This window comes from Lepisma saccharinum, chromosome 20 (genome assembly GCF_977018435.1).
Source record: "Lepisma saccharinum chromosome 20, izLepSacc3.1, whole genome shotgun sequence".
NCBI classification, from domain to species: domain Eukaryota; kingdom Metazoa; phylum Arthropoda; class Insecta; order Zygentoma; family Lepismatidae; genus Lepisma; species Lepisma saccharinum.
Window position 1 is genome coordinate 31,287,974 of NC_139248.1, and position 15,003 is coordinate 31,302,976.

General features: G+C 37.1%; 2 protein-coding genes across 3 annotated transcripts in view; both read left to right on the top strand.

Moving 5' to 3' along the window:
- LOC146003849 (inactive dipeptidyl peptidase 10) overlaps window positions 1-15,003 on the top strand; it is a 601,005-nt gene that overhangs the window by 76,806 nt on the left and 509,196 nt on the right. The gene's annotated exons all lie outside the window — the stretch shown is intronic.
- LOC146003413 (uncharacterized) overlaps window positions 7,562-15,003 on the top strand; it is a 62,203-nt gene continuing 54,761 nt past the window's right edge. The window contains exon 1 of the mRNA XM_083141697.1: window positions 7,562-7,620. Within this exon, the coding sequence (XP_082997823.1) occupies window positions 7,562-7,620 (59 nt within the window). The remainder of the gene's footprint in view (window positions 7,621-15,003) is intronic.

Below are 15,003 nucleotides of genomic sequence, written 5' to 3' on the forward strand. Positions count from 1 at the left end.
GCCTTAAAACCTAAGGATTTTTTTAACGTGCACAAAAGTATTAATAAACAATCCTTTTTGCTCTGAGCATGTCCAGAAGGACCCCCTAAAAGCTCATGGCCCATTTAAATACGACACTATTCCCATCTGTATTTCGATTGTCAACTTGGCATTTCAGATAAATGTGCAATTTGAACTCTGTGGTTCGGACTATCTTGTATAGATTCAATATTTGAAATTTATGTTCTCGTTCTTGCTTCAGGATTGCAGACGAATTTATTTTTCTTGTCTCGATGTCCTCAACCGATATTTCAGACTCGTTGATCTCGTCCTGATTTTCTCTCAGCCCACACAGCATCACTGATGCTTGCGGGATATGTCCCTGACCTTTGGAAACAGAAAGGAGGTCAATGTAGGAATTCCAATTTCCTAGCAAATGGAGCCGCTGTCATGAAAAAAAACCGTTGTGTTTATTCCCGCCATACCTTATGCTGTGAGGGGGAATTTGTCAAACGTGACGTGCGGACAGAACACTTGCACGCAACGAGAAAGCAACTGTGGACCGCTGAAACGAGGCTCTTCATGGAAACCCATCTTTCTTTCAGAACATTCAAGAGCCTGCACCAACATAGGGGACAGCGATATTTCTCATTTCCTGCCCGCTACTAGATGGCAACACCTTCGAAAAGAAAAATATCTGCCACGTTGAAGGTTTCATCCATTTTGTACAGATTTTTTGCAGCAAAGTAAATATTGCGAGTATAGATGCTTCAAAACCGGCAAATTAATAGAAAAAGTAATGTTTATTGTGAACTGACATCAGTGTGATTTTTTTCTATTTCAATGTAGAATTGTATTATTTTTTTGAGTTGAGACCAACTAGTGTGCTTGTAATTAGGCTTATAATTTCAATTCGACAATTAGGGATGATGTGTGTCTTAGTATATACTCTGCCAACAAATCTCTGCGAAACTAGTGACTACAGATGGCTCGAGCAATAAACGCTTGACACGGGAATAAAATGAATGGAAGGGACAACGGGACAGCAGCTACCAGTCGTTTGCAGTTGCGCGCGCTGCTTTGCTCCGCCGATTTGCTTTCTCTCCTTCTATGACGTTGCCCCACAGACTCCTGGAACGGTGTATGGGAGTCATTCCATACGAAATCAACACAGTTCACAACTTGACCATCTCGGATTTTCATGAAATTTGGGGACTTGAAACCATGTTATACAATTTTTTATTATCGTTTGTCTTGTAATTATAAAATTATTCAAGGTCAAAGTTAGCACAAATTGCTCTTTCTGAGCTCATTTAGCTATACTAAATGTGCTGTAACTCTGCTCCTATTTGGCCTAGGAAGCTGCAATATTGGGCAGAGAATGGAATAAGCCTACCTTTTGGATAACTATACAATTTGTCACGGTACCTTGACTTTTACCTTGAAAATCTCAATACACGTCATCGTCAAAAATCGCAAAAAAAAAAGTATTTTGGCACACCATGCTATACTCTAAAACATGGAAAAAATCAAGTTGGGATTGCAATGGGATCAGGAGATACAAAATAATATGTGTAGCTATGTAACTGATAGAGGCCTCATTATAATGTACCAGGGTAAGCCAAATGTCCCTTAACCCCCCCCCCCCGTATAATATAAGAGAGTAATTCTGGGTACATCTAGTCATGATAGAACATTTTGGGCCCAGGAGGAAGCATAGTAGTGTGTGTCAAGCAGAGGTCCGACATATTGTTGGCCGTCATATTGAATTCAACTCAATTTTTTTCAATGGAAAGGGGGTGATGTGACATAACAAATCAGGGTAGACTATCACGACAAATCCAGTGGGGAAGGTATTTCCAACGTATCTTTAACCAGCATAAAGCTATAAACATATTTTCCACGGTCATTATGTTGTTCACGTTCCTGTATGCACACTCGTTGATTTCTCTCACACTCACATAGAACATCTTGCAATGTAACAGGTGCGACATCATTGCAAGCATCAACTATACGTTCTGTCAGATGGTCAATATCACGGATTTTTAGTGCATATACCATAGCCTTCAAATGTTTCTCAAGGAAAAAGTCCTTTCAACAGGTCCCAGGCTGCCAATCCATCTACCGGGAAATTTACCATGAGCCATTTCCTTTCTCCATGCACCATACCACACCATTAGCTTCCCAGGACTAGCAATTTTGCTGCGATCTGTCTAATGTACATTAACATATTATTTTTATTAATTTCACGGTGAACATAAAATTATCTCTGTGACTGTGAACGACATTTCATATCAAACGAAGCGTCACATTGTAATTGTTTGAGTCACCATTCACAATATTCAACTATTCGAAAGCGTCATTGATATAGGTTTCCTAACACGTTAGAGGCATTCCAATGCTTTTTTTCTAACACATCGAAAAGGCGAAAATGTTTAAAAACATTCCATCATCACTTTTTGCTGGTTAAAGATACGTTGGAAAAACCTTCGCCATTGCATTTCTCGTGAAATCCTAGCCTGGTTTGATATGTCACATCACCCCCTTTAGGTTGAAAATGTTTGAGTTGAATTCAATATGGCGGACCTCTGCTTGACAAAAACTACTATGGTTCCCTGTGGGCCCAACATGTTTCTATCTTGACCAATTGTACCCATCATAACTCCTTTAGATATTTGAGGGGTGTTAAGTGGCTTTTGACTCACCCTAGGCCCTAGTACACTGTAATGAGGCCTTTATCACTAACACAACTATACATATTATTTTGTATCTTCTGATCGTATTGCAGTACCAATTTGATTTTTTCCTATGTTTTAGAGTATAGCATGGTGTGCCAAATATATTTTTCACGATTTTTGGCGATGACATATTCTGAGATTTTCAAGGTCAAAAGTCAGTCAAGGTTACGTGACAAAATTTTATGTTTATCAAAATGTAGGCTTGTTAGATATCATTGGAGTTCTTGTTCCATTTCCTGCACAATAAACTTTATTTCAGCTTCCTAGGACAAATACGAGCAGAGTTACAGCACATTTAGTGTAGCTAAACGAGCTCAGAAAGGGCAGTTGGCGATAACTTTGACCTTGAATAATTTTGCAATTACAAGACAAACGAGCATAAAAATTTTCGTTTACTAAGTTCAATGCATATATATTAGTTTAGTTAGTCCAGGCTCCCCAAATTTCATGAAAATCGGAGATAGTCAGGTTGAAAATTGCACATTTCTGTGTTGGTTTGGCATGAAATGACTCATGATGTTACGTCAGGGTTGATGTACGTACACGGGTGTCTGCCAATGATGAAATTATACAAAATGGTGTCAAAAGCTGAAACCTAGTGGAATATGGTGCTAAGTGCCTTCTGGGTTACCACCAGAAAATCGTGCGACAGATTTTCCGCCATTTTGAAAAACGCCGACGAAATTGAACTACGTATGTGGATTATTTTGTTTTTTCCGACCATAACTCCCATTCAAGCAACATCGAAATTTGTACTTCCTTAAGTCTTTATTAGATTTTCCACCGTTTCTAAACTGGCAGCCATTTTCTCATAATTTCAGGTTGAAATAAAGAAAAATGTAATGAAAAAGTAATTTTCATTACAGTATAAAATTTTGTAGAGGAAACATATTCGTAAAATTTTAGCTGTTCTATGAAAAAATGTCCCTTCGCAAAATTTTTCATGAAGAAAGCAAACTACAGAGGAAGAGCACTTCCCTACACACAGGGTTTAATAGTGATTTTTGAATCGTAAATTTTGTGAGATTACTGTAGCCGTGGTCCTTCAAGAACACAAAAACGAAAATCGCCTGGATTTAATTCTGGTGGAAAGGGAAGTCAGGTTCACTCAAGCTAAGTAAATTGTTCTGGACAACCATTGGTGTACATAAATAAAACCGAAGGAAGGGCAGTATTTAAGGTTAGGTTTAAAAATTGTTATGCTAGAATATTATATAGACATATTTATAGTTTATGATAAAAAAAATCAATTGAGAACCAAACGAATTTATAGCCATATTTACAGGAGCTCAGGTAACTTAATTGTCCTACATATGCAGTATTGGACTCATTAGTTGAAAAAATGAAACACGGATAAACTTCACTTTGCACACATTGCATTATTATACACACTACTGTCAGCACTTCGTATGACCACCTTTGGCTCTTTTTGAGCACTATTGTTTGTGTACAATTCCTTTTCAATCTTTTTTCTAAACTTTAAACCACGTTGTTTATGAAATTACGCTTTGCTTCGAAGATTCAAATAAAGAATACCTTTCAACAACCAGAATTAATAATACTTTCTTTGTTATAACCAAATAATAGCATAAATAACACGGTAAAGAATGTACGTATTGTTCCAGGTATTTTTGTGAATATGTAAAGAACGGTGCTGCCATCTATTGTTATGAGACAGTAATGAAAGGATTGTGGAAACAAGATGATATCGAAGCAGACAGTTTAATCCCATAAAAAGTTATAACAATCGTCAAATATATTTAGTTAGAGTCCAATAATTTAGCCAATACTGTACACAGATTATTAATTATGAAAGCAAGAAAAGGATGGACTTCAAAAGTTATTTTCTTTCGGAATTTCAGGTTGATGAAAGTTAACAATTGTAATTTTAAAATAATCCATGACATACATACGATTCCTTACCATTAACCCCAATCAATTCACGATATTTTAGGCAGCTTGCAAATTTAGTGTCCGCAGTTAAAATTATGTTCGAGTGTTGTTTCTCAAATTGTTGGCCACACTCCAGTATCTCATTTTTCTTTCATTTTTCTGATATTTTCGGTGTGATTTTTCCATTCCATAGATAGGCGTCCAGGCCCTCCCACCACTTTAAATCCGAGTCTGCATAGTAGCATAAAATCGTCATTCAAATATAAGTGATAGCGTGCGTTTTGTCTATCTGCAGAGCCCTTTATTTATTTTGGGAACATGAGAAAATAAACCAATATTCATCTCTTGTTCCCCTCCATTCTTTCATCCTATCATTCTTTAAGAACATTTTCCTACAACTTCTCTAAGAAAAAAAAATAGAAACCGTACAGCATGAATAGACCATTAAATAAATCAAAGATATTAGAGAAATTTCCATATGCAATGAGTGTGACGGACTCGTAGAGCCTTGACGGTTGGACATTAGCTACTTGTAACAGAAAGGAAATTGCAAAATGGCCGACGGAAGTTGCCTTCAACTTCTATCAACATTTATGTTTCAGAAGCAATGTTTGCTCCAACTGCGAACATTTTCAATGTTTTTTTTTTATGTGAAACCAGCACAACTGCCCCATCAGTAGTACCAATTCTATATTGGTACCCTTATGTCTGCAATGCTGTCTCAACTATAAAGAGTGATTAAAAAATGACTTTACAACTTTGAAAGCATATAGAAATGTATTCAGATAACTTACAGAGTCGGTTGAAGTGCCATTGCACAGCAAAACACATCAAGTTTTGACTCAGGTAGTCCGTTAGTATCGAACTCACCCACCAGTAGCACTGTCAGCATTGTTATTGAAAATGGCAACTTTTACTGATGCGGAACATGCTAGCTGTGTGTTTTCATTTCACGAGAGGCAATCAGCAACTGCAGTGCAACGTAAATTTCGTACGGAGTATCCTAAGGTGACACCTTTTTCTCTTGACACCAAACTTCGTTGAGACTGGTTGCACGGCCACCTTGCTCCCCAGATTTGAATCGCTATATTTTTTCTTGTGGGGTTTCATTAAAGATCGGGTTTTTGTACCATCTTTAGCTGCTGATCTTGCTGAGCTGAGACTTCGAATTAACGCCACCGCTGCAGAAGTGACGCCTGACTTACTGGTGAAAGTCGGGGATGAAATCAACTTCAATGGGATGTATGCCGCATTACAAATGGTAGCCACAAGCTTCTAGGCGAGTTTACTCACTACTCGCTTGCAAATTTATTCGCTGCCACAAAACTCGCTCAATGTAACAACGTTGTCTAGTTAACTCGTCGCTCGCTTTGCTCCAGCGAGTGAAGTTGAAGACTGGGCTACTTTTCTCGCTACTCGCTTGATATTTTACCGTCTGGCTAGTAAACTCGTGTGTGTAATACGAGGTGCATTCAAGTTCTAATGTCTCCTACTTTTTTCTTCATTACTAGAAGCAGTTATAAACGTGAGAGTTGTTTGAGAAGAAGCATCCATTCTTGAAGGTTCATGAGGCCAGATGACAGCACGAAACGGCCCATAGGAAGCTAGTGGCGCTATCTAACGACGGACATGTTTTTGATGCTGGAAATGACATCACTTACATCGAAAGAACAGAGTGTTATTACCCACTTCCTTCACCTGCGTGGAGTAACACCCATCGACATTCACCTTAAATTGACTGAGACATGTCGTGGTGGTGTCATGGGCGTGAGCAATGTGCGTTCGTGGGTCTGATAGTTCAAGGAATGTCGAACGTCGTATGAAAACAAACCAAAGGAGCCTCCTCGCCCACGAACCAGATGCCAGTTACTCCATTGCTGAGAAAAGGGATGTTTTGGGACTGCGAAGGCATTATACTCACGCAATGCTATCCTAATGGTACCACAATGATGGGTACAAGCTATGAAACTGATTTGAGCACCAAGTTGTTTCCAGCATTGCGAAAGAAACTGCCGGGAATTGCTGAAGCTGTGTTCTTTCATCAGGACAACGCACCTCCTCATTGGGCGGCCATTGTTCAGCCGCTCTTCATGGAAAACAAATTTGAAGTGAATCACATACGCCGTCCATACTTCCCTGATCTTACACCTAGTGATTTTTGGCTTTTCCCAACGCTGAAGGACTTTCTCCGGATCCGTACATTTTCCAGTGGGGCAAGCAGACCAGACCTCTAAAGAAGTGTACGCGGCAGCCATGCAATCATGGCGTCGACGTTGCTAAAAGTGTGTACGTCTAGAGGGAGACTATGTTGAGAAGTGAATGAAGTTTCATCTCTGTTGTGTAAGTTGTTTATGAAAGAAAAGATAGGAGACCTTAAAACTTGAATGCACCTCGTATATCGCGCTAGTAAAATAGTTCTATGTGTAGTTGTGGCCGAATTGTCGGAAGAAGTAATACGTGCGGGAATTGTTGTTACGCCTGGAGGTTGAAAAAAAGGAAAAAAGGAATATATATTTCTTCTGTTCCACAACCATTTTGCTGGTTTTTTTTTTTCATTTTACCTAGTTCTTGTCTATAGACATCTTTTAAATTTTTAATTTTGGCCTTCAGCTGCTTTTCGTCCATGTCTTGGAGTAAGTTCTCGCTTTCAATCTGTTCGTACATTTTTTTGTAAACTTCGGCTTTTAATTTTACATTACAATAGTGTCTGTGTTTGATGTTCCATAACACAGGGTATTGTTCATAATTTTTTTTTAAAAAATCGACAATATTGTTGCTGCTCCACTTCATTTTACTAAACTATTAAAAACACAGAAACAACTGGAACACAAGGTAAAATCTCTCTCGAAACCTCTAGAGCGGGTAGCGAGTTTTTACTAGCTTTGTGTAATCCACACTGGCTTCGCTAGTTGTCCAACGCTCACTCGCGGACGAGCCTACATCGACCCAACATGAATGTGTATGACAAACGTGATGTGTTTTGCTTTGCAATGGCACCTCAACCGACTTTGTAAGTTATCTGAATACATTTCTATATGTTTTCAAAGTTGTAAAGTCCTTTTTGAATCACCCTGTATGCAAATGTAGGCTTTTCCAAGAGCAGCTAAAGGATGTTTTCTATGGTAGCCATTGGGCAACACTGTTGTGATGTGACGTTCGGTCATTGTGAGTTATAGATACGCGTAGCGAAACCGTGCGGAACAATGTCTGCATATCGCGAAAACATATGGTAATTTGCGTTCAGCGAAAGCCACGTTTCACCAACTATAGGTGACTTTGTTCCTATACGTAAGTTCCCGACATGGAAAACAGATTTGACACCGCTATGTTTTTTGCTTTGTGGCTACGGAACAGGTAAGATGTACAACAATTCAACAAACATCGACGTCATTGCAAGATAGAGCCGCAAATATGTGAAATGTCATCAGAAACCTAGACGAAAGATGGCACTTCCATGTCTAATTGCATTCTGTCTTATAATATGTCCATATTAAAAAAAATGCGTTCAGTTTCCTGTGAGTGCGTTTTTACCTCTAAAACATGCAGTAGCTTCTATTGTCAAATCTTATGCAATACTGCACATGAGCTTAAATTAAATTATACGAGAGTTACAGCAAAAGTCATGGCAACATTTTTTTTCGCGAGAATTCGGGACCAGCACGAAAATCCGGAATATACAAATGGAAAGGGTCAGTGTATGGTATTGTGGAATGTATGAACAGTGCAGATCTAGTGTACCAGGTTTGGGATGGGGAAGCGAGAAAACATTCTTAAAGATACCATCTTGCCACATGTGTTTGAAGTCTGAAAGCACAGGAATATTACAGGAACAAAAAGAGACTCATACTACGGTATGACACTGTTCTCCCACAGTTTCCACCAGCTTCCTGTGGCATTTTCTGGCATTTCTTTCCCGAAGAACGACTATTTTGATACACCAACGAAGTTCACGCCGTAGCACGACGGTTGGCTTAACAATGAATTACCACTGCCTCTGTACAATAACCGTTCATCACACTGCCATCTAGTGATGTGTCCACATACTACGGGTGTCACGTTCTCAGGTACGTACATACGATCTTATTGTGGTACCATCGTTTAACTTTGAGAATAAATACAGTTGCCATGGCTTTTGCTGTAAACCTCGTATTTCCGATTACATTAAGGTGTGACGGTATACTTTTTTGGCTGAACACACTATTACTTCTAGCATATATAAGTTCACAAAACACTTCTTTTGGAACAAAAATGATTACACTGTAGAAAAACATCAAAAATATTACAGATTAATGTAAATATCCCTCTGAAATATTCGCTTCATTAGCAAGTTGCGTCATGTTTCGTTATTCTGCGTTAGTAATCCTCCAGGCTTAATTTACCTATGTTCCTCATTTTTAGTAGTTGTCTTTAGTAGATTATCAGTTAGTAATTCTTCTAAGGTTCAGTTCCACGTCACTTCTTCAGTACTTGTTTTAATCAAATTCTCTATATGTAATCCTTCTACAATGTGTCCCGGGAATCTCTGGAGCAATTGAATGGAAACAAGGCTCTGCGCAAGTAGTGACAAGGGAGGACTCGACCAATGAACACGTTAGAGGGGTAGTGGACGAATTGAGGAGAAAACGCAGCCATAGCTACCAGCCTTTTGCAGCAGCAACACACTGCTTTGCTCCGAACTTTCGCTTTCTCCCCTTCACTGCCGTTATGCGAGGCCTTGCTCTATATTTTATTTCATCAATAGTTGTTTTCATTTGTTTCTCCGTCAGTAATTCTTCAAGAATTCATTTCCATTCATTTCTTCAATAGTTTTAATTTCATTTCTATTCCTTCGATACTTTTCATTTCATTTCTATCCCTTTCTTCGATAGTTTTTATTTAATTTCTTTCCCTTTCTTCGGTAGTTTTCATTTCATTTCTATCCCTTTCTTCAATAGTTTTCATTTCATTTCTACCCTTTCTTCAATAGTTTTCATTTCATTTCTATCCCTTTCTTCAATAGTTTTCATTTCATTTCTATCCCTTTCTTCAATAGTTTTCATTTCATTTCTATCCCTTCTTTCAATAGTTTTCATTTCATTTCTATCCCTTTCTTCAATAGTTTTCATTTCATTTCTATTCCTTTCATCAATAGTTTTCATTTCATTTCTATTAATTTTTTCAATAGTTTTCATTCCATTTCTACTCATTTCTTCAATAGTTTTCATTCCATTTCTACTCATTTCTTCAATAGTTGCATTCCTGAGATTATCCATTAGTAATTCTTCAAAACGTCATTGCTGTTCCATTTCTTATTCTCCGTTAGTAATCGTTCTATACTCTAACGTAGGAATCTCTGGAGCAAGGCAACGCATAACGGTAGAGAAGGGGAGAAACCGAGTGGGCGGAGCGAAGCAATGAGAGTTGCTTCAAACAGCTGGTAGCTGCAGTTTACCCCTCCATGCGCTCATTTCTCCTCTCAAGTGTTCATTGGTAAAGTCCTCTCGAGTCACTACTTATGCAGATATAGGGACAGAGTATAGGCTTCACTTTATTCACTTTCTTTGTTTTCATCAAATAATATCAGCAAACTACACTCATGCTTCAACAATTAATAGCGCACAGATTTCTATGCAGTAGTCTTTCTACAATAGTGTAACGTTGCTGTAAATTATTTTCATTACCTATTTTCTATTCTGGTCAATATAATTATTAGTTATGTGGATAGACTGGGAACATTTAAAGTCAATCTGTGGGTGAATGCAGCTAAAAATTTAAGATAAAATATAAAACAAAAGACAGGGAATATGATTTGATGATGGTTTGGGAGGAGAATCTTCTGAACAGGCCAACCCGAGCAAGTTGTTTTAAATACATTTCCTCACTAATAAATATCTCTCCACAGAAATGTTTTCCTCGCGGACAAACTGCATAATTGCGGCCGAAAGTTTTGCATACCGTTCGCGCAGTGATGGATTAATATTTCGCAGTGCAGTGAGATTGCAAATGCTTACGTCACAGCGCAGACGTCCGTTGCTTCTCAGGATTTCTCTTCTTCGTAAGCTTTTTGATACACAACAGATTTCGTTAATACAAAATTTGATAAAATTTAATTCCAAGACAGTACTCACTTTTGCTTTGTCGTCTAGGTCAATTACTGTGTTCTCTAGTTCATACGCAAGGGGAACCTTTTGTATCGCCTTTGAGAGTGATTTAACTACGTATATAGTACTCTCATTAAGATTACCTAGTTGGTGATCACCAGTGAAAGCGCGTCTTTGATGTTCTATCTGCGTTTACTCTGCAACCTCGCATGCTCTATGGATACTAATTAGGGATGGACAATATCGGAAATTTGATGTCTCGATATATCGTCAAGAAAATATCGTCAAAGACCATAGATACGATATATTTCCCGTATTGTGATATCGACGATGCAACACGATATATATCGCCAAATATCGTGACGATATATCGCTCACACGATGTATATCGGTAAAATATCGTGACGATATATAGCCAAAATGATATATATATATATATATATATATATAGCCTAATATCGTAACGTTATATTGCTGACACGATATCGCTAAAATATCGTGACGATATATCGCTGACACGATGTATATCGCTAAAATATTGACTATATATCGCCAAAACGAAATATATCGCTAAAATATCGTAACGATATATTGTTGACACGTGCTAAAATATCGTGACGATATATTGCAAAACGATATATATACTATCTCCAAATATCGTTGCGATATATCGCTGACACGATATCGTCAAAATATCGTGACGATATATCGTCTAGTTGATATCGCCTGAACGATATTTTTTTCAATATCGCGATGTATCGTCTTCTAGAACCTCCTAATTTATGTGGCTCGAATAACTCCAGGAATATTTCTGTATACCAACCCCAGCAGGTTGTTTTAAATACATTTCCTCACTAATAAATATCTCTCCACAGAAATGTTTTCCTCGAATAAAGGAAGGAAAAATACGTCCATGCCCCTCAAATACAATAACACTACACTAGACGATGACGAGGCAATTGCGAACGCCTTTGTTCAGCATTTCCTTTCCACCTATAAGAGCACGCCCGCGAATTACGACTGCAATTTAATAGAAGACCACGAAAAGATAGACGTAGGTGAAGCTTTTGTACTAAACGCAGTCAGTATTGAAGATGTTGAAAAGGCATTAAAAAAGTTAACACCAAAGAAATCCTGTGACCCTGACGGCATTCCGCCCTACGTGTTAAAAGGTTGTGGTTAGCCCTACCCTTAATGAAAATATTCAATCTTTCCCTAGCTACGTCTGTATTTCCCACGAAATGGAAAACATGTACAGTGCGAAAAATAGTGGCACTGGTAACATTGAAGAGCATAGGCCCATAGCTTTATCGTTTGCGTCCGCAAAAGTTTTCGAATGTCTTATTTATCAAAGATTGTTGTCACACATATCCCCAGTAATATCTGCAAACCAACAAGGCTTCGTCCCGGGTAGATCCACTGTTACGAAACTATCCATCCTAAGTCATTTCGTTGCAACTAATCTAGAAGAAAGAAAGCAGGTAGATGTCATCTATACAGATATATCCAAGGCCTTCAATATAGTAAACCACGATATTTTGTTGAGTAAACTCTCGTGTTACGACCTCTCCAAACCCGCACTAAATTTATTTGCTTCTTATCTAAAAGGAAGTAAGCAGAACGTATCTTATAATGGAATTTTAACAGAAGAGTTCGCAGTTTTCTCAGGATTCCCCCAGGGTTCGAATCTCGGACCTCTGTTGTTACTAATTCTAATCAATGACTTTACTTTGGTAAGTAAAGACTCTTATACGCGGATGACTTAAAATTCGGTAGGACTATTTGTAATATTGATGACTGCAAATCGTTACAAAATGAAATCAATACAGTAACAAACTGATGCGGAATAAATGATCTTAATCTGAACATAGAAAAATGCTGCGCAATGACATACTCGCGCAACATAAAGAAAATTGAATTCAATTTCAAAATAAATAACACAAACATTAAAAGGGTTAACGAGATGAGAGATCTAAGAGTTACATTTGATTCAAAACTTACATTTGCAACACATGTTGAAAGGGTCGTAAATGAGGCACACAGGAACCTATGGTAGGCAATTAGAATGAGTAAAGAGTTTATGAACAAAGACATAATGAAAATAATATTTAACGCTTTAGTCCGAAGCAAAGTAGAATAAGCAGCAGAAATATGGGCTCCTCAAGACAAAAAGTACACGCATAAAATAGAAATGCTACAGTCTAAATTCGTAAGGTACGCCACTTATAAAGAAACAGGCATATATCCCCGATACGAATCGTAAACACCACAACCTGCCTTCTCTCAGCAAAAGAAGGAAGATGCAATTGCTCTGTTTCTTATATAAAATCATGAACAATAATATTCAAGTGCAACATCTTCTAGAACAAATACACATACGTGTTCCTATCTCCAAGACACGATCCAAGGGGGCCTCTTTTACTGTAATAACAGAAGATCGAACATTATAAATAAATCACCTATCAGGAGAATGTGTGAACTGTACAACAGATGTTCCGAAAGGGAACCAAAATATTTCACATGCCTATTGGGACATTCAAAAAAGTTATTCAAGGAATGGAAGAATAAATGTCAAAAATGTAAACATAAACGCAATTTTTGTAAATATATATTTCTTTCGTAGTTTTTACTCAATTACATATATGTACGTAACTTCTAGAGTGTCAATTATTTACAGATCCTTCATTACACACATAATTAATGTATTTCTTCAAGGTAAATAACTTCTATCCTTGATTTATACTGTGTTTATTTTATTTCCATATTTTATGTAATTTATAATATATTATATTAGTATCTCCTTATACATATATACAGGGTGACTGGTAATTAGATGTATTCCCTGAAAGGGGTTAAAGTAGAGACAATTTGCAATAAATTTGACCATATGATACCCTGTCCGAAAATTACTAGTTTTCGAGATAATCGAATTTCTTTTGTTTCTTTAAAAAATGACAATTTTCCACATAAAAAGATGAATTGAGAAAAAAACTGCTCATTGTATGGAACTTATTTCAGCATTTTCTGATAGCTAACAAATAAGTGGTAGGTTGAAAAAAAAGTTTTTCCAAATAACAATCACATGTGAGTACCGGGTGGGTCTAAACTTACAAGTGATGATAAAAAAATACACTCTTAGTTTACTTGGCAACGTATTAATAACAAAAATGGTATGACACGAAGCGTACAAATTACTTTAATTACTTCCTTGTGTCATCTGCTATCCAACAAGGTACAAATTTTGCTAACATTCACATTTGTGTACAAGAAATAATACTTCATTCATCTTTATGTGAATGGAATCAATGAACAAAACAATTAAAGAACATTACAGGTCTTGCTCAAAGTGGGCACCTCCGTTACGAATGCAGGCACGCAGGTTTTTACGGACATTTGGTCTTGTAACTCGTGATGTGATGGTGTCCTTCATGTGTTGACCAGCTGTTAAGATCCTCTCCCTGAGTTCTTCTTGCGAGTTTACCGATGTCTTGTAAACTAAGTCTTTCATGTGGCTCCAAATGTAAAAGTCGCAAGGCGTATTACTTCTTGTACACAAATGTGAATGTTAGCAACATTTGTACCTTGTTGGATAGCAAATGACACAACGAAGTAATTAAAGTAATTTGTACGCTTCGTGTCATACCATTTTTGTTATTAATACGTTGCCAAGTAAACTAAGAGTGCATTTTTTTATCATCATTTGTAAGTTTAGACCCACCCGGTACTTACATGTGATTGTTATTTGGGAAAAAACTTTTTTTTTCAACGAACCACTTATTTGTTAGCTATCAGAAAACGCTGAAATATGTTCCATACAATGAGCAGTTTTTTCTCAATTCATTCACCCTGTATATATATATATATATATATATATATATATATATATATATATTTGTACATGGTGGTAAAGATCTGAAATACTGAGTGTAAAGATAATTACGTTGTGCATTGTACATAATAATTGAAATATTGTATTCATGTAGGCTATTTTTGTAGATAATAGTTAGATATTTTATTCCACTCTCTTCAATTAACATGTAGTATTATAATTCGGTTTGTTAACTGTTGTATATACATATAATTTAGCGTTGACATGTTTTATGTTTATTTACATTTCTGCACAATAACATTTCTTATCAAACTGTAAATTTACAAACTCAAAGCAAGAAATGTAGAACACTGCAATTGGGCATTCGCCTGTTGTGTTTAATAATAATAAAGAAATAATGAAAAGTAATATACGGCAAATTCTACCAAAAAGTTGAATATTATTACGGGATGTAGTGCGTGACTGTTCCGTAAGCACCAAAATC